Below are 21,296 nucleotides of genomic sequence, written 5' to 3'. Positions count from 1 at the left end.
GTAATCAGTGCTTCCAGCGCTGTTATAATTTCCTAAAACTTGTAATTCAATTTATCGATCTGCTATGTATCAATAAACGCTCAGCAAAACATAATTGCTAATGGAAAATAAATTTAACTGAACATATCGATCATTACGTGTTCATAAAAGTGACCAATGTATAATTTGGAATTAGTTAATAGATATTTGGTTACGCATAGTTACGCATAGTCATTGAACTAGCGATTTCCGAAAAAGCAGCAACACAGTATCAAACTTTCGTCACATCAATGAGCTTTTAAAGAGCTTTCAACTTTCGCCGCATCGATGAGCTTAGAGTGAAGTAAACAAACAAAACGCAAACGCAGGAATCAAAAACGCAATCCGATGCAAGCGGATTAATTAAACATCCTAGTGATAATACGCATTATTCAGTTGCTGCTGTTAATTTTGATTGAATCGGAATGCCTTGATAAAGAAAACAAACCCTTTTTCGGGAGGTTTGTAGTCAGTGCGGTTGGCTGCGGATCAGCTGTTTATGTTTGCAAGCTCTGCTATTTGACATATATTACCAATAAACCAATTACAAATAAACATTTAGGTTTTTAACGAACACATGAGATGTACAGTACAGTGTTTGTCGCACTAATACAATAACGTTAGCCACTTTCGGTTCCGCCTTAATTTCATGTGGATTGCAACAGGATATGATTAGAGAGCCTTAGAGAGTCGCCTTCTTAAACCGAAATTTCCAACCGAGCAGAATCAGTTGTCAAAAGTAAGTCCAATTGAACAGGAGACTTGTCAAAACACCGATTAGAGAGCCTTCAAAAGAATAACGACTAGAGAACCTGTTAAAGATGGAGAGGCGCCATCTCAAACTGAGAATATTTTTTGAGCAGATTTTTCTAAATTTTTAGCAGCTATTTATGAATTATTCGAAATAAAAGCTTTAAATAAAGGTTCCTTGACTATGTTATTATTATATGTAGCATCATGAAACTCAAAATCTTTAATTTAAATCACTGGTTCTCAAAAGAATAAGCAATAACAGACAACAGCAGCATAACTATTTACGGTACGACCATTAACTGTAGTAAAATTATCTTAAAAAGGAATTACATATCAAGATTTTAAAACAGTTATTTATTCCAAATGCCTGTTGATCACAGAATAATCTGTGCGTGGGGCAACACTGATATACGCAACTGCATTGTTGCTAGATTATTTGTTTCAGATGGCGACTCTCTAAGGCTCTCTAGTTTTGTTTACATTTCGCACAGTTTTGCTTTCCTTCTTTGACGTAAACGAAAGAAAGAGCACGGTAGTGTTGCAAGAGAAGAGTGCCAGATTTGATGTATGCAGAGTTGTCAAAAAGTTTGTTCGCATATTATGAACACAATTTATAGCGGCCACCATTATAGCGCGTAAAAAGCTGGATAGCGTCCTCCATTATAGCGCGTAAAAAGCTGGATACAAACCAAATGGTTTACTGGGTAAACTTTACAAAACCGCACCGAAAGGTAAAACTTTCGCTGTCGCGGAAGCTTCGGTCAATGTTAACCGTCAATGCTACCGTTTGTCAATGTTACCCGTACTGGGCACTGACGCTGCACATGTATATTTGTTCTGATATCACTGTATTTCGACCATAAATTTGAAATTTTACTACTAAATACGCCCCTACTGGTACGCTTACCCTAAAAAGCTGCTAGAAATTTAGAAAAATCTCAAAAAATGTTCTTGATTTGAGATGGCGTCTCTCTATCTTTAACAGGCTTTCTAGTCGTTACTCTTTTTAAGGCTCTCTAATCGGTGTTTTGACAAGTCTCCTGTTCAATTGGACTTACTTTTGACAACTGATTCTGTTCGATTGGAAATTTCGGTTTAAGATGGCGACTCTCTAAGGCTCTCTAAGTCACTCTAGTCAAAAATAGAGTGACTATATACAGAGTGGCGACAATGTCAAAATTGGAATGATAATTATCTGTCAGTGTCATTACAATCGAGCAGATGACCTATCCAACGCGTATGCAGGAAAGAGAAAGAAAAACCTTGGAAAAACCGCATTGCATACATTTGGGATGACTTCTCGCGTCACTTTTCATTTCGTCCAATGTAACAAATGTAAACAAATCCGGTTTATCACAACAAATTATTGCTTTTTTAAAACTCTATGTTATACAAAAACACCTGCCCAAATAGAATTATTTTGAGGTGAAAAAATTAGCATTATCAAAATGTCCAATGTGCACATTCGAATTACGAATGACTGACTGTTACTTCGGTCGTTCTCATCTGATGTCCAAAGTGCAAAAAAAATCAAAACAAACCCAATCTGTACATTGGACGTTTAGCAAGAGAAAGTTTTTTTTTCGCATTATTTATGCATTTTAAGTGAAACAAGCGGTCTAATATTGAAAAATAACCTCGAAAATAGCGTAGCACGGCAACGCACGTATTTTACGGTGATCTCGCTTAATTTATGTGCAATAGCCTGGAAAAATAAAACCGTCCAAAGTACAGCATGAGATGGTAAACAGTCCAATGTAACTTTTTCCATAATAAACCAAAACTGCTTAGTTTTAATTAGATTTTTAAAATCTCCGTTAAATATTGAATGTTATTATTCATCAACCACGTTGAGTGAATGACTGAAAATTATTTCATTTTGAAACAATTTAAAGTTCAATTCGAAGAACTTCGATCTCGTTTTTCTCAATATGGTGGAATTGTTACATTGGACGAAATCAAAAGTGACGCGAGACTTGTCGCCACTCTGTATATAGTCACTCTAGTCAAAAAGATTGTTCGCATATTACGAACACAATTTATAGCATCCGCAATTATAGTGCGTAAAATGGATACTTCATAACTCATTCAGTCATTCCATTCCCGTGGCCCGTCATTCCGCTTGAATTGTTGCAACTTGCAAGTCACTAAATTGTGTTAACGTTTTGTGGAGTATTACTAGATTATTCATCCAAATGGCAGATATTGAGTTCTTGGCAGTCGACAAGGTAGATAAATATATAAATTTGCGATCATATATAAATTTGTAATCATATATAAATTTGTAATCATATATAAATTTGTAATCATATATAAATTTGTATTCTTTTTTTGTCAGGATGAATCTGATGTTCGTCCTACAAAAGATGCTACAATAGATGAGTTAGACTTAGAGGACTTGTACACAAAATATAAGGTAAACTCGTAACATTTAAGCTTAACACATTGCTAACAAATTGAAATATCCTTTTTAGAAACTACAGAAAATGCTCGAGTTTCTTGAGGTGCAAGAGGAATATATCAAAGATGAACAAAGAAATTTGAAAAAGGAGTACCTCCATGCGCAAGAAGAAGTTAAGCGTATTCAGTCTGTTCCTCTGGTTATCGGACAGTTTTTAGAGGCAGTTGATCAAAATAATGGTATTGTGGGATCAACTACGGGATCTAATTATTTTGTTCGTATTCTTTCCACAATTGATCGCGAATTACTGAAACCTTCTGCAAGTGTAGCATTGCATAAACACAGCAATGCTTTAGTTGACGTTTTACCGCCTGAAGCCGATAGCTCGATATCAATGTTGCAAGCAGATGAAAAACCTGATGTCCAATATTCAGATATTGGTGGAATGGACATGCAGAAACAAGAAATAAGAGAAGCTGTTGAATTGCCACTTACACATTTTGAGCTCTATAAGCAAATTGGTATCGATCCTCCAAGGGGTGTTCTCATGTATGGACCTCCAGGATGTGGCAAAACTATGTTAGCTAAAGCAGTTGCTCATCATACTACAGCAGCATTTATCAGGTACGTATCCCTAATCTTTTTGATTTTTAACTTTTAGTAAACAATCAGCTTAGCTATGCAGTAGAACAATTCCGCTGGCTACATAAAGTCTACAGACTCTTACGTCGGTTTTTACAGTTTTTATATAGGTTATATTCCTCGAGCAATATAACAAACTGTCGAATGTGTAAATGAAAGATTTTCTTCGTGCCTCCTCTCATATACGCTTATCCTTTTGATGCAAATGCCTTTGGATTGGATCTGTTTTGCATGAAACAGTCGCAGGCATTATTGGCTTAATAATAAACATTGGGTTGTCTCTATTACATACCGATCGGACCCGCATCCGATCAAAAATTTCGCTTCAACCGGAATACAATATTTTGATATACGTATTGATTCTACTTTTGAAATGCATTTATGCCGCGTGATTGCCATAGGAGAGGGGACGTAAAGAGAATCGAGCTCGTTTATTGGATATGGGTTGAATTCTCAAGGTAATAAGCTAAACGTCACTGAGAATTAGTTTGATTAGGATTTTCCTAAAGTGATGTATTTCTTACTGCTTAACGTTGTTGAAATGTCCTACGTAACCTATATTTCGCATACCTACATTAATTTTAGATAGTGTCCAATGTCCATTGGTTTGAAATATTATTGTGATATGCCCCTGCTACTCCTAAACCTATAGGAACTATAAGTCATCGGTAAAGGGCTAGAACAGCATGTACTTCAAAAATAATTAATGGTGAAAGTGGAATCCAAAAGCTTCCAGATATCATTTTTCAAGAAAAAAAAAACTAAACCTGCATTGCGTTTGCGTTAACATAATGTAATCTTTATGTCGTAGGGTTGTAGGTTCAGAATTTGTTCAAAAATATTTGGGCGAAGGGCCTCGCATGGTGCGTGACGTGTTTCGTTTGGCTAAGGAAAATTCCCCGGCGATAATTTTCATTGATGAAATCGATGCCATCGCTACGAAACGCTTTGATGCGCAAACTGGAGCCGATAGAGAAGTACAGCGTATTTTGTTGGAGCTACTGAACCAGATGGACGGGTTTGATCAGACTACCAACGTAAAGGTTATTATGGCTACAAATCGTGCGGATACATTAGATCCTGCTTTGCTTCGTCCAGGTCGCTTAGATAGAAAAATTGAATTTCCTTTACCTGACCGGCGTCAGAAACGATTGATATTTTCAACTATCACCGCTAAAATGAACTTGTCTGAAGACGTAGACCTTGAGGATTATGTTGCACGACCAGACAAAATATCGGGAGCTGACATTAATGCTATCTGCCAAGAAGCCGGTATGCACGCTGTTAGAGAAAACAGGTTGGTAAATTTGTTGTACTAATGAAAATTAGAAACTATATAAAGTTATCTTTTAGATATATTGTCCTTGCGAAAGATTTCGAGAAAGGGTATAAAAACAACATAAAGAAAGATGAAACAGAACACGAATTTTATAAATAATTTTATATTGAATTTTGGCTTAATACATCGGAAATATACTACTGTACTTTTGCTGGATGTTACGAATTAAAACCGTCGTATTTATTAAAATTAGGGTAGGACGGGGCAAGATACCCACCTTAAGCTTACTTTCAATATATCCGAAGAAATCTACACCAAAGGGCTCAAAACCCTCGGTAAGTTATCTTTTACAGTCTTTTCTATAACCTCTATACCTAAATATTTGATGCCAAAAGTTATAACGCATATCAAATATTCACGTGCAAAAATTCATCGATTTTTCGGAATTTTACCAACCTGCGGGGCAAGATGACCATCATTTATAAAAATTATTAAACTTTTGTTGTATTTCACGTATAATCTATGATGATGCAGCTTTTAATTCATGCACTGAGTTCATAATACTTGAACTGAAATGAAATAGAAATAAAATGCTTATGGGTTTTTTCTACAACCCACTTGACACTGACTGCTCTCAACTATTATACGATATTTTTTCTGATTTCAAATTTCAGTATGATAAAATGTTGTTGGTGATTTTAACACTAATTTGTTGAATGCTAATTCCAATAGGGCCAAAGAATTGCTTGAATGCATGCAAAGTTTATCTTTGTCTAGTGCAGGAAGTTACTCCACGCATTTTCATTGGATGGGGTCTTCTCAAATAGACCTCTCTCTTACAAATGATCCTGATTCAATCTTGCGCTTTAATTAAATTAGTGAGCCGTTTATGTCTGATCATGTATGATTTTTGCATCAGTGGATCTGGATATTTCCCACACTGAGGGAGAAATATGCTACCGCGATTACAACCACATGAATATTTCGTTGTTGATTTCCATGTTCAACCAAATTGATTGGGAAGGATTTTATACGGACAATCCGGATATTCTTGTAGATGTTTTCAACCTGCATATCAAAAAGCTGCTTGAATCCTGTGTTCCTCTTAGAACAGTGCGGAAAAAGTCAAGGTCTTATCAATGGTTTAGTGCGGAAATATCTAACGCTATAATTGATAGAGATCTTGCCTTTGACAAATGGAAATATGTATTCTAAAGAAGATTCAGATCGTGGTAGATACAAGCGTTTTAGGAACAAGGTTACAAGTATGATTAATTGTGCCAAGAAAAGTTATTTCAACAATTTTTTGCTCAAAATTCAACCTCCAAGCAACTCTGGAGGAAGCTCAAAGATCTAGGGATTAAAAGTACAGTCGATATTTGTATAACGCGGGTAATTGGGACCGCGTTATAAGAAGCGCGTTATACAAGTACACGTAGCATATGAAAATTGAGTTAATTGGGGCTATACCTGAATTTTACGAAATTTTGAATCAACACGACCATGGTTCCTTTGGGAAAGATGTCAAGTATATATTTTTCCATCTTACAGATGCTTGGTGAGAAAAAATCGCCTCTTGGTCTTCCAGAGCTTCCGGGACATCCAGTAAATTTTCATTTCTGTGAAGTCTTCATAGCTTCCAAATTCTTTTTAAAGTCCTGTGGCTTATTATTTGGCGTAAAATAAGTAAAGTAAACAATCCATGCTATTGAGAAGCCAACATACGATTCTCCGACAAATACGGAACATCCGTAAAAGTGGTCAACGAGCGAAAATTGTTCTTTGAGTTCACAATTATGTTCATTCAACCTCGAATTGAACAATGTGAAATAGGACTTTAAATTCAGCGGTTTATGACTCAACATGGCCATTATGAAATGCATCAAAAGATCCGATATTAAATTTGATGATCAAGGGCATCGAACTGCTTATCGCGTTGACGAAAGCAACAAAGTTTTCGTAGCCTGTACGCTCTTACAAGAAGCCCCATTCTGAATTATCCAGGAAAAGGTGAAAACAAAAGCAATAACACCTCTCTCACTTATCCTCAGGCAAAACCCATAAAAATATTAAATACCGTCAACGCGGATTACGAAATGGCCATGGCTAACTACGATGGTTAGATTTCTGTTAAAATTTTCCCAGAAGAGCACAATACCTGGTGAAGAGCTTATACAAAAGATATATATTTGCTGTTAGATTTGAGAGTATAGTAAATGTTACCGGTAGTTCAGTTTACTATACCACATCTATCAAATTAGACTAGCAAAATTGGTAATTTCAACAAACTTGCGAAATAACCTCGTTTATTTGTCAGCGAACATTTGCAGTATTCGCATCATTTCTGTTTCTAAATCCGAAATGGTTTATATCAAACCTTTTTCAAATTGTAACAGGGACTTCAACATGAATTTTCACTTATTGTTCACTTTGACGACTAATCCTAATTTTCCAGTGAACGTTTTGGCGGCCATGTCGAGTCGTGAGCGGCCTATTAAGTTGAGGATTGCTGATATTCCGTTTCATTTTGATCTGTTACAAATTAAAAACATTTGCATTTCCAGTGACCAATTTCAGGTAAGCTTTGAATTTTCTCCCGGTAAACCATCTAATGGCCAAATAGAATCACAAATAGTCGTAATATACTTCTAGTGTAGTCAAATTACACTCAAAATATTTACGATAGGTTCTGAATTTTCCGGAGGACCACCTTATGACTTTCTAAGGTCGTTTATTTATTACTTTTTTTTAATTCGTATCAATTACCCGACTTTAGTTACTTCAAAAATATTTCACCAATTTTAACCAACTTTACCAATACGAAAATTTCGACGGATATTCCGGAACCTCCAGCAGGCCAACCCGTAACTTTGTGGTTTCCGTATATCACTGTTACTGTTATGTGTCCTACAACTTCTTAAAAGACACCACGGTCGTATCTGTTCATAATCGCTCAAAATTCGAGTTTAGCCCCAATTAACTCAATATCCATATGCTACGTGTATTTGTTATACGCGGAAAACCGCGTTATAGAAATATCATGGTACCCGCGCTATAGAAATCCGCGTTCTACAAATCTCTACTGTAAATCATGTGTTGTTGGTTGCAATTTCGATGCCAATACGAAAACTTTTCACCCGGACCATTTGAATTCGAGTGAGTCAGCTGCATCAGAGTCGTTTAATTTTACTGAAATTGAGTTCTATCATGTCGTAATTGCCATACATGACATTAAATCGAATGCAGAAGGCTTGGATGGAATTCCGCTTAAATTTATTGAATCCATTTTACCCCTGGTGCTAAAACCAATTTTATACATATTCAACCAAATAGTTCGAACATCTATTTATCCTCAAGCCTGGAAACAATCGAAGATTATTCCCATTAAAAAGAAATCAAATATCAATACGTTAGAAAATCTCCGTCCTGTAAGCATATTGTGTTCTCTATCTAAAACATTTGGGACGATTATTAAAGTTCAAATCTGTAACTACATACAGCGCAATAATCTGTTGTCACCGTGTCAGTCTGGGTACCGACCAGGTCATAGTACTAAAACTGCCAAGCTAAAAATTTGTGAGGATGTGGGATATATCCTTGATTCTGGGGGTACTGTAATACTCATACTTTTAGATACTAAAGCTTTTGATACCATTTCGTACTGGGTGCTGTGCTCTAAGTTATGGTCAGACAGTATATGATTTTAGCGGAAACGCGGTTTCGTTAATAAAATCGTACTTATCATATAGACTGCAATCGGTTTTTTATTTGAATCACTTGTCTGCACCGCTATCTATTGGTTCAGGTGTGCCACAGGGCTCTGTGTTAGGTCTAACATTTTTCGCTTTATACGTTAATGATCTCCCAACACATTTGCATACACTCTTAAATTCTACCCGTTTTGGCTACTTGCTACCGATAATTTAATTATTCTCTGTGACAAATAACGCACTTTCAAGTTCCTACTATACCCATTTTTTGGTTGAAATACTACCCAAAATCTGAGTTTCAACCTATTAGCTTTAACCTTCGTTACTCGCGCCAACTTTTGTAACACGGATACTCGCGCGTTGTATTTTGTACAACAATTTTTATCTCGGAATATCTCGAAATCCGGGCTATATAGAAAACTACTGTCTTCAGCAAAGTTAATCAGTAGGTCAATACCTTTCCTTTGGGGGATAATATTTTATAAGTTTGTCACCAGACGGTGTTCAAATGCGCTGTAAATTGTACATCCTACAATTGCAGCTATATACAGGTTGTTGCATTAGGAAAAATCATTTTATCATTCCTGAATGATGTAGTATTCTATTGAATAGATTTTTTTAGTAGTTATCATATTTTCTAAGATGGTTTTTTACATAAAACATAGTATGATATCATTTCTGCTGTTGGCACCTTAGAAAGTAGGGCTGATGGGGTGTTTTGATTCGCTTGGGCAGGAATGCTTAGAAAGTTTTTTGCACAGTAATAATACATAGTGATTATTTAAAAGTGAAAATTCAAAACTTTCGTTCATCTGCCTAGCGTTTTTGGTCCACTAAAACATTTTCTGAAAGCAAGACCTTGCGAATAAACAGATTCCGTAGATGCAACACATTCCACTAGCGCCGTGCAGTAACGAAATTTTGAACTTTTGCACACCTTCGGAATGATCATTCACTACTAAATAGTTTTGCTGCATACAGAAACTATTTTCCCTTATGAAGAAACGAGAGAAAATTCCAGTCGAGACCATTTGCGGTACCCCTCACACGTCGCTTGCATCGTTTCTGCGATTTTGGTTGATGCTGATCTATTTTTCTGAATATTTAAAGCAGTAATGTATTGAATAATTATGTCATTTTGTTCATAATAAGTTTATTGAAGAATACACATTGGTTTGACATCGATCTGTTACTTTGAAACAAAAAGTCATTCAAATATCTACAAGTGTTGTACAAAATACAACAGCGCGAGTAACGGAAGGTTAACTAAATCCAACCTATTTACGGGTAGAATCATTTAAGGGTGTAGATGCAGTATTCACCTTAGAGGTGGGCAAAAGGGGTCTTTTGTGTGAGCGGCTCTGAACCCTTCATTTACATGCGTAGTTATCAGAGATTACTTTTGTAATCATTTTCGAATACTTAGGTAATCAACGGTAATCAGTAGAGTAATCAATGATAATCTTAAGTAATCATTGGCAATCATGGATAATTTATAGTAATCACAAGAGAGTGATTACTGGTAATCAGAGGTAATCATCAGTAAAGTAATCAAAAGTAACTTTTTTCAAAGGTGCCTAGTAATCATTGCTGTTGGAGACCCCTTGGCTACCACGAACCGATTCAAATGAGCGCTCATGGTTCATGGTTCGTCTGTCCACCCCAAATTAACAGTTCGGTCCCTTGTCTGTCCAAGTCCAAGTTAACAGTTCGGTAAATTGCATCCCATCGGCAGGCAACCATGTTTTCGCCGCCAACATCTCGTGTGTGCGAAAATGGGATAGCATGTCAGCACTGCGTTTCACTCAACTGCCAGCAGTCTGACTTGAGCCCGCTGTCAAATTTTGAGACCATGACATGCTGACGCTGACGTTCACTGTAGTTCGATATGCAGATGTCGATGGGGTGGGAAATTGCGATTCACGAACTAAGCTTCGTGCCACTTTCGGCAACCTTCGGGTAGGTTTGAAGAACCCAACCGTCGTTCTTTTTCAGGAGCCGTTCTTTGGAACCAAGGGCATGGTGTGTTGCTATCTCTTTCTCATGTAGGAGTGAAGAGAGCAACTTTCAAATGGTCCTCGGTAAAGGGGAATTCCCAGCAAATTTTTTGGTTCCTGTCAAAATTAACATTTTGGTACCTATGCGTGGGACATCGAAAATGTATGAATTTGCCAGCCACTTCACCCCGTAGTTTTGAAAGCTCTTTCCTGTGAACCGCTTATCAAGACGTAAACAAACTATACAAAAACTATGTGTTGTGCTCAATGATTCTCAAATACAATACAAGGAAATCTAGCCTAGGCTGACCAGACGTCCCGGATTTGGATGGCTTGTCCCGGATTACTAAGTGTCCCGGAAAATGTCCCGCATTGATTAATTTTTTAATCGAAAAAGTTTCTAAAGATGAAACATAGGAAATTATGTTACATTGCATGAAAAAAACTATTGCTGACACCGCTCATCAGCCGGTGCACACCCTCCCCAGTCACGGCCCGCCCAGCCGGCACCTCGAGTTCCTCATCTGACCAATGTCGCTGGTGACTGTTCTCTTCATCTTGAGCTTTTGTTTCATTATCCCCCAATATTTCAATACTAGACGAACCCGGGGACAATTTGATGCACTCAGCTCTTTTGAGATGAACAGAAGTCCATTGTCCATTGTAGCGTGAAGACTTGAAGGCATCTAGCCCTGTGTATCTCCGAATTCTGATCCGTCATAAAGTACTGGTTTTCACACGGATGCCAATGAAACAGATTCCGTGCCAAGTCATTACGAACTTTTATTACGAAGCGATCCTAAAAACCAATCTCGAAACTGCTACAAACCCTACCGCGAGCCAGAGCATGAAGAATTCAACCCCTGGGTTTTGGCTGAAATCGGCCTTCTCTGAAACTTATTCATCATCAGGTCAGACCCATGCATCGCATTTCGGCACCACCTGGCCGCACGGCCCACGAGACCGGATTCTAGCCTTTGTTTATTGTTTGAGGCTTTTGTTGGGATCCCCATTTGCTCGGTAACACTTGTAGCCATTCCGAGACGGATTCACCGTACAGTACAGCGGTTAGTATTCAGTTTTTTCGCCAAAGCACAAGCCGTGATGCTGAGATCAGCCTTAGCTTTCTGAATGACCCTCAACCGCAGTTGACGATCAAGAGTTCAACTCCAACGGCTGGCCTGCGCCTTGCGGACAATCCTGCTGGTGACCGCACATAATTACTTTTCTTTCTTCTCCTACATGACGAATATCTCGAAGCCATGTTACCTTAAAGCTGCGAAAAAAATCAGAGGGGTTGTGCACAAGACACGACCGCATAGGTGACGTAGGACTTCGTAAGTCTCTTTGTAGCATTGTACATTGTATACATTCAATCCTCAACCGATTTTGGAGTTATATCCATGAATTGATTGAATCTATTTTATTAAAACGAAACCAAGTCACACTAAAGAAAACAGTAAATAAATAAATAGTGCTTTTCCCCTGATAATCGGTAGACGGTACACGCGAGTTTTCAATAAGTTGAAAATTTTGCGCAACTTTTCTGCGGCTTACAAAAGAAGAACACTGATAATAAAGCATTTACAACCTGCAGACGTTTTGAAAGTCGCAAAAAATGTCGCCCGTGACCAGAAAACTTATTTCCGTTATTTGTTGGTTGTCCGCAACACCGAAAAATTCAACTTTTCCCTCGTTGCCTGTGGTATTATTATGGTATTAACTGGGCAACAAATATAATAAGCTCTACAATCGTTGTGTGGCCCTTAAAAGGACCGATTATTTGATAATCATAACTCCAGCTTGCAATAAACTTGCACTAATGCACTTAACGTAATTCTCTGTTCGGTAAATTGGAATACCGATTACCGCAAACCAGGCACGGCTTGTTGCAACGGACCACCGGAAAGCCTCAGCAGCTATGCTATCGACGAAGCCGTTCGTGTATGGTCTTGAGTCACGATGCAATCCCAAGCTACAATGTGAGTTTTATTGTTCTTTTATGGTGGGTTTCAAGGCCTATTTTGGTATTAAATGCCATCATTAGAGTGTAATAAAACCCAAATTGTTTCTTGGGAATACCACTCCAAGTGGCCAGCTGCAAGTGACGTGGGATGCTTCTGGTCGTTTCGTTGTCACGAGCAGCATATTTCCTGCCCATTCCAGAACTTCAGCAGCCAGATATTGCATCACGGCAGCGAAACGAGTGCTCCAGCTCCAACACGCTCAGTATACTTTCCTTTCCTCAGCAGCCGATGAACACGACCGACCGTGAACTGCAGACGTGCACAAGTCGAGCGTGACCTTCGTTTGCCCTTGGTACTTCTTCTTTTGTCGCGTCCAGACAATAAGATGTTGGCAGTAGCTCAGCTAGCGTTTAAATAATGCTGTTCACCGGCTTACCTCGTGTTATGTACTAGAGCAAGCGACAAGAATCGGTCCCGCCTATTTTTCATGGTTCTTCATTCTATCATATACGTTAAATAAAATGGAGCATTTCAACTTCAGTCTGAACAAAAAAGCAAAATTACCAGTGAGCCGTTCGCCTTTTGCTACCAAAGCAAAATTACGCTACGTATTATTACTGTAGCATTGGTGATGGATAAATTTGTGTTGCTAAAGAAAACCGACTGAAAAGCCCTAAGTTCCAAGTTTCCTAGGTTTCATCAATTACCGAAAACCGTTCTTCGAAGAACGAATCAATTCTTATATAGATGCAAAAGATGTTACTAAAACTATTTCATTTTATTAAACCCATGGTTTATGCATTTTGAGGCTTGATCGAATACCTTTACTTGGAGCTGGTATATTTGTTGGTTGCTTTGGTACCTTCCGAGAGGGCCAACTCAACCAGCAGCAACAAGCGGACAGAAGCGCGAGAGGTGATCGGTTAAAATTATTTGATAAGAAGCGAAAAATTTGTCGACGTGATATGTTGGAAATTTAAGCATTCTTTTCCGTCTTCTTGGGCAGCAACAAAACAGCTTGGATGTTCGGAAAGACACTTCTCTGAGCAGTGGTGACACTGGGCAGCAATTTGTTCAACTCTGCATTGTTGCGGATGGCCAGTTGCAAGTGACGATAATTCTGGGCGTTTTGTTGTCGCGAGCAGCATATTTCCTGCCAATTCCAGAACTTCAGCAGCCAGATATTCCATCACGGCAGTGGAACGAGTGCTCCAGCTCCAACACACGCTGCAGACGTGCACGACAGCGTCACCGCTCGTGTTGCCGTTGGTGGTACATCTCAATAAGGAGTTTTCAAGCCAATTAGCAATCAACGAGAAAGGGTAGCATTCCATTTAATTCTCTTGTTTTTTTTTAAAAGGGGATTTGCCTACTTTGTCCATTAATTTGAGCTTTTGTAGTAAATTCTCTTGTAACTTTGTTATAGTAGAATTAAATGGAACTTTCCATCGTTGATTCTCGTTGATTCCTGAATTGTACCAAGACTTGTTCGATAAAAATTGAAAATTATTCCAACCAATCACAAAGCGACAATTTCTAGTACGACTGAGTTACAGTTATTTTCAATTTTTCAATGATGCGCCTTGAAAATCAATAGTTTTTAATATTATATAGTTAGTTTATATATTTTTAATAGTTTTATATTTTTAATATTTTTCAAATCGATTTTCCGATTAATTGGTGTAAATATCTTTTTTTAAATTTATTGAAAATTGACTGAATTATAAGCCGAAGCGTGAAAACGCATTTCTACTTTGATGACGTTATTTCCAACAACCAATCACGAAGCAAGAATTCTGGTAAAACATAGGTTCATTATTTTAAATTTTTCAATAGTTCAACTTCAAGAATCCATACTTTTCTTCATTTGGGTCAATTCTTAGAAGATTTTCCGATCGATTGGTTCAAAAATATTGAAAACTGATCGGAAAACCGCTGAGCTATTAGCGCTCAAAACCTTTCATTTTTCGTGACGCTCGCATTTTTCGATTTTTTGGAATGACACCCGGTCTCAAAACTTGCCGTAAGACGTAGTCCTACGTCAAAATATACCGGCCATAACTGTTTACAAATAATACAACGCTACCAAAAGCTAGCATCCACGGCCACTGGGAGCCAAAATGAAGTGCCCAATTTCTAAATGATCCCATCTTTACTACCGAACTGATTTAGCAAATAAGCCATCCAATATGTCCCGCATTTATCAAAAAAAAAATCAGAGGGGTTGTGTACAAGACACGACCACATAAATAGGTGACGCAGGACTACGTAAGTCTCTTTGTAGTGATAGTGGCATTTATTCATGCTTGTAATCATTCGATTCTTCATGTATACATGCTATATGCAACATATATACATGCCACATGCGTTGTATGTAACATTTATCAAAGTAGTAACATAGCATACGTTCAATCCTCAAAAGATTGTGCATTTGAAAACAATTTAACAAAATCAAGAACACAAACTATTGCTTTCCTGCTACCTTACTGAAATTAAAGATTGCTTTTATTATCCATGGTTTCCCACGTTGGTTGAAGAGATTTTACCAATTCAATCCTATTTTATCAACAGCACATCTTTTCACTACACTTCTAATGAAACGGTAAGCATGCGTATTCATACAGAGTCGTATTATAATCGAAAAGTACAGCTGTAGCACATTTTTCCAACACAGATATCAAGTTCGCCTACTGTTTTACCTGACTCACTGCGAATATGCGTGTTATTGAAATAAAACGTCACCATGCGTTTTATTCGTTTATAACGCATATGCAGCTAATATCGATAACAACCGATTTTTCATAAGTTGTGCTTTTGTTATTGCATTTAACTTGTAAAAAGTTGCATAAATAACAATTCAGTTTCACAATACAATTATTGCGTACTACTAGCACTTGCAATATAACGTTTAAGTACGTTATTTTTAGTGATCAAAATCAACGATATTTTCGATACAAGGGCGATATTTTTCGAAACCTTTCGAACCAACACGATACCGCGAATACAACGCTATGCGCAGTGAGTCAGGTAACACAGTAGGTTTAATCGTCTCGCAGTAAAGAATTTGCGATCTGTTGGGACGACGAACTTCTGTCGTTTTTTCTGCCACACTTCCCTAACACAGACATCAAATTGGACTAGGTTTAATCGCGTTCGTAAGAAATCTGTTGGCACGAGGGGGTTTTGTTACTCTCTCTGGCGTACTTCCCAAGCAAGGACATCAAAATGGTCTAGGTTGAACCGCGGTGTTAAGAAATCTTTTTGAAATGAGGAAGTTTGGTCACTTGTTTTGGCTTACTTCCCAAGCACAGATATCAAATTGCTATAGGTTTAGATCATCCTAAAGAATCTTCCAACCAATCACGAAGCGAGAATTCTGGTAAAACATAGGTTCATTATTTTCAATTTTTCAATAGTTCAACATCAAGAATCCATACTTTTCTTCATTTGGGTCAATTCTTAGAAGATTTTCCGATCGATTGGTGTAAGAATATTGAAAATCGATCGGAAAACTGCTGAGCTACTAGCGCTCAAAACCTTTCATTTTTCGTGACGCTCGCATTTTTCGATTTTTTGGAATGACACCCTATCTCAAAACTTGCCGTAAGGCGTAGTCCTGCGTCAAAAAAATCTGGTCACTTTAATCTACTGTTTTACCTGACTCACTGCGAATATGCGTGTTATTGAAATAAAACGTCACCATGCGTTTTATTCGTTTATAACGCATATGCAGCTAATATCGATAACAACCGATTTTTCATAAGTTGTGCTTTTGTTATTGCATTTAACTTGTAAAAAGTTGCATAAATAACAATTCAGTTTCACAATACAATTATTGCGTACTACTAGCACTTGCAATATAACGTTTAAGTACGTTATTTTTAGTGATCAAAATCAACGATATTTTCGATACAAGGGCGATATTTTTCGAAACCTTTCGAACCAACACGATACCGCGAATACAACGCTATGCGCAGTGAGTCAGGTAACACAGTAGTCTTGGTATAGTTCTCCAAAGTAATCTGGATTTTGTGCTGAGCCAAATATCGTTATACGCTTTCAATAGACTTGAAGTTGCTCTTAATTGCTGTGTCAGATTTATTTTCAACTTAAATTGATATTCAAGTGTGACTCACCTACAGCATAAACTAATTGGTTGTTCATTTAATAGTTTTGTTAAATACAAATCAGTGACGATATTACAGGGGATTATACATAAGTAATTACCATTGTATTTGTATTCTAAACTAATATCGATGATAAGCAATAGGGGAAAGAAATACCAGCTACAACGATGCAGGACATTAAATTACCAAAATTCATTATTTATTAGAGGGATTGTCTTTTGGAACCAACTACCGGTAAAGCTTTCAACAATCAAATCAAGAATAGGGTTTAAGAAGGCGTGTCTAAACCATTTTGATTAGAAGTTAATTTTTATATTTTTGTTATTTATTGTTAATTTTCCCTTTAGTTTCTGTTACATAACACCTTATCTAGTCGAATCGTGAACATAAGACATCTTAATTTTTTGTGAGCAAATAAACTAAACTAACTAATCTAAATAATAAATAGTATAGATTAGTGCTGCTCATACACAATTTTAAACATTATGTAAATAATTTGGATTGTTAAAGTTAACTATAAAAAATTTGTGTGTGTGTGTGTGTGTGTGTGTGTGTGTGTGTGTGTGTGTGTGTGTGTGTGTGTGTGTGTGTGTGTGTGTGTGTGTGTGTGTGTGTGTGTGTGTGTGTGTGTGTGTGTGTGTGTGTGTGTGTGTGTGTGTGTGTGTGTGTGTGTGTGTGTGTGTGTGTGTGTGTGTGTGTGTGTGTGTGTGTGTGTGTGTGTGTGTGTGTGTGTGTGTGTGTGTGTGTGTGTGTGTGTGTGTGTGTGTGTATAACCTATCTATCTCCCACTGTCCGGCAGTGATATTGCAAATTGCATTGAAAACGCGAAATGCAAAAATCTTGTGAACAGTTTACAAGTAAAATCCCAGCAGTGAGCTGTCAAATATTTATGTTAACTTATTGCGAGTGTCAATCCCAATAAATTGACATGAATAATTGACGGTTCGCTACTGGGATTTTGCTTGCAAAATATCTGCAAGTTTCTTGCATTTCGCATTTTTGATGCAATTTGCAATATTATGAAAAAAAGGTTAGTCTATGCAATTATCTTAGTTTCGGGTTATAGATGGTGTTAGCTCTATACTCAACACGACCTTCTCATGGAGCAAGCACCTCCTACTGTACAAAGAAAACGCGGGCCGAAGAAAGTTTAAATAGTGCTCATGGATACCAGAAGAAAAAATTAAATTAACAGTGGAAACACTCATGTAAATTCAAATGATGCAACTCTTTTCCATTCGAAGAACTCTACCAGCAGTTCTGTTCTGTTTTTGTCTATATATCTTCATATAATGTATATTCATATAACACATATTTTATTACATTGCCATATACCATCATTATCGTAAAGGGGAAGGAGCATCAGGGTATCGAATGAATCGAAGACTGGATGAGGGATGTGGTAACCAGCCCAAGTCATATAAGGTCGGAGAGGATTTTGACGCGCCCTTCTAGCACACAAATCATCACGCAAGATAAGTTTGCACGGCGCAGTTATGTATCTAGAAACTCAGGGTGGCAACTGGATATGAAAAAGTACAAAGGTCCATGCCTAGTGGCACGGGCGCAGGCTTGAAGTAGGGCTACGAATGTAGCGCAATTCGTCTCCCAATGCTAAAGCCGGTGATTTTTGTATGAATTTCATATATAGATGCTCAAGTTGCGCATTAAAAAATTGTGTTCTTACATGTGAGAAATTCATAATTTCAACTCTTCAGCTAATTTATATGGTGGACCTGAAAAGGTCCGTTTGTTAATCTCTAATTCTCAAATTTCTGACTCGTGGACAATGGACACTGTCAACTTTCGTCCTTCAGGCGGGCTTAGTGATGTCCGTTAATCGTTCGATTAATTCAACTAATCGAATAACACAAGGAATATTCGAATAATTTTTAATCGAATAATGCCAGCACGAGTAGTTGAATTAATCGAATAGTTTAATTAATCGATTAGTGCAGACAAGGCTCACCGATTAATCGGTAATCGAATAATTGAAAATTTCGGACATCACTATTCCCACCCATTTAAACCCTTCTGCTTCCGCGGACAAAATTTGGGTTTTCTAGCTAATTTAATATTCTATTATAGCAGCTTATTGTCAATTGCAAGTAAAATTGTACCACCCAAAGTGCGAGATATCGCTCATAAAGTTCTATTTTGCATTAAATCGTTTCGATCTTCGGCGCACTTTATCGTTATCTGCCAAGCAATAAGTGCGCCGAAGAGACCGAAACGATTTAAGCTAAAATAGCACTTTTATGAACGATTGCGTACTTATTGATTGGACAATTTTCCTTGCAATTGACAATAATAGATCGATGTTTCGAATCCAACACGGTCGGCGTAATTTCCACTCCACACCAAACAATAATTGGCTGCTGCCGAGTTTTACCACCTTTGCCGCGTCCGGATCCGGACAGGGAGATAAAATCGTAACTCTCATTATTATTTGTAACCTAAACAACGCGAAAATGATGCCGTTCACAAAATCAATTCAACTGCTTCATATACTTATTCAGTAGTTCTTAAAAGAACTGATTGTTTTCTACCAGCTGTTAATAATACAAATCGAAGAAATTTACTGCTTGGCAGCAGCTTTTTTCGAACCGCATTCTCCGTTAAAACAACTTCTTTTGGCTTTGGAGTTTTCGGTGCCTTTGTTATGGTCTTCTTTGACTTAGTAATCTTGCTTCTCGCTAGCAAGTTTGGTAGGCGAAGGAACCGGAAGCGCCAGTTCTTTGTTTGGATCAGCTTTCTCTTGTTGAAAACTAACTTCAAAGCCTTTTTCACGAATGTGTCCAACCTTGAAACGTCACAATTGTAGCTGGCGGCGATATACTTCTAGACGGATTGCAACGAGGATCCGTTGACTCTTCGGTTTATTGGAGTCTCGCTTAGTGAATTTGGATGTCTTTGTTGCCTTATTCCGGGGAAGCAGCTGAAGCTCAACGATTTTCGAGCGGATTCTATAGAGCGTAAATTAAATACAATCAAACTTTGATCCCTTTGATTCAAAGGGAATTTAATCCATAGCTCTTCTCCTATATATTTCTGTCATCCGTGTTAGGGAAGCACTGGCGTGAGAACCCAAGTAACCATAAGCATTAATCTAAAACCGTATATTGGAAATAATTCTGCATCCCAAGTGCCAAACTTTTGTATATTAGCAATCTTAATGCTTATAAAACGTATATTAACATTGTTGATGCATAGAAGCATTAACGTATATCAGCATTAAAGGAAGCAATATATGCGCATATAACGTAACAATATAATGCATTTAGTCAATTGCATTAAAACAAGCCGTAAGTGTTGATGAACGGCTTGTGCTTGACTTCTTATTTTGCTATTCTGCGGCCACTATTTGTGCCCTCTTCCATCTGACGGTTGCCGTCTTTTTCTATCCTATTGGTAATGCAGGACAAGTAGCTATGATATGAGAGGGAATATCACCAAGATTTAAATACGACTAATACGACTAATTTCACCTCACTCAATCACATCCGCTGTGGTTTAGATATCAAAGGTGCAAGGAAACGAATGAGGTTGCATGACTAACTCCCGGTTCGAGCCCTGTCTAGGTGGTAAGATTATTCAGCATTTCCAAAAATGGTTCTGTATACTCCTGCTCCCCTTGAGATGGTTCACAAAAAATCGCTTGCTTTTTTATTTTGACGTAGGACTACGTCTTACGGCAAGTTTTGAGATAGGGTGTCATTCCAAAAAATCGAAAAATGCGAGCGTCACGAAAAATGAAAGGTTTTGAGCGCTAATAGCTCAGCGGTTTTCCGATCGATTTTCAATATTCTTACACCAATCGATCGGAAAATCTTCTAAGAATTGACCCAAATGAAGAAAAGTATGGATTCTTGATGTAGAACTATTTGAAATTGAAAATAATGAACCTATGTGTTACCAGAATTCTCGTTTCGTGATTGGTTGGAAGATTCTTTACGATGATCTAAACCTATACCAATTTGATATCTGTGCTTGGGAAGTAAGCCAAAACAAGTGACGAAGTTCCCTTATTTCAACAAGATTTCTTAACAGCGCGGTTAAACCTAGACCATTTTGATGTCCTTGCTTGGGAAGTACGCCAGAAAGAGTGACAAAGCCCCCTCGTGTCAAAAGATTTCTTACGAACGCGATTAAACCTAGTCCAATTTGATGTCTGTGTTAGGGAAGTGTGCCAGAAAAAATGACACAAATTCGTCGTCCCAACAGATCGCAAATTCTTTACTGCGAGACGATTAAACCTCGGCGAATTTGATATCTGTGTTGGAAAAATGTGCTACAGCTGTAGTGTTCGGTTGTAATATGACTCTGTATGAATACGCATGCTTCCCGTTTCATTAGAAGTGTAGTGAAAAGATGTGCTGTTGATAAAATAGAATTGAATTGG

The 21,296-nt window shown here is 37.6% G+C and overlaps 1 protein-coding gene across 1 annotated transcript; it reads left to right on the top strand.

The window, feature by feature from the left end:
• The first annotated feature begins 2,879 nt into the window (after nucleotides 1-2,879).
• On the top strand, nucleotides 2,880-5,313 carry LOC128741614 (26S proteasome regulatory subunit 6B). The gene is made up of 5 exons (XM_053837561.1): nucleotides 2,880-2,999; nucleotides 3,110-3,187; nucleotides 3,246-3,796; nucleotides 4,626-5,111; nucleotides 5,168-5,313. Exons 1-5 carry the CDS (start codon nucleotides 2,967-2,969, stop codon nucleotides 5,250-5,252), a joined length of 1,233 nt encoding a protein of 410 aa, XP_053693536.1. The 5' UTR covers nucleotides 2,880-2,966; the 3' UTR covers nucleotides 5,253-5,313.
• Nucleotides 5,314-21,296: the final 15,983 nt, after the last annotated feature.

The sequence above is a fragment of the Sabethes cyaneus genome, chromosome 3, assembly GCF_943734655.1.
Source record: "Sabethes cyaneus chromosome 3, idSabCyanKW18_F2, whole genome shotgun sequence".
Taxonomy (NCBI): Eukaryota; Metazoa; Arthropoda; class Insecta; order Diptera; family Culicidae; genus Sabethes; species Sabethes cyaneus.
The sequence above is the reverse complement of the archived record's forward strand: the minus strand, read 5'-3'. Positions and strand labels throughout refer to the sequence as shown.

Excerpts from the sequence above, each read along its gene's own strand:
- LOC128741614 (XM_053837561.1), top strand. The coding sequence starts at position 2,967 with ATGGCAGATATTGAGTTCTTGGCAGTCGACAAG. Across the intron at positions 3,188-3,245 it reads ACTTGTACACAAAATATAAG|AAACTACAGAAAATGCTCGA; the intron begins GTAAACTCGTAA and ends TATCCTTTTTAG. Across the intron at positions 5,112-5,167 it reads CACGCTGTTAGAGAAAACAG|ATATATTGTCCTTGCGAAAG; the intron begins GTTGGTAAATTT and ends GTTATCTTTTAG.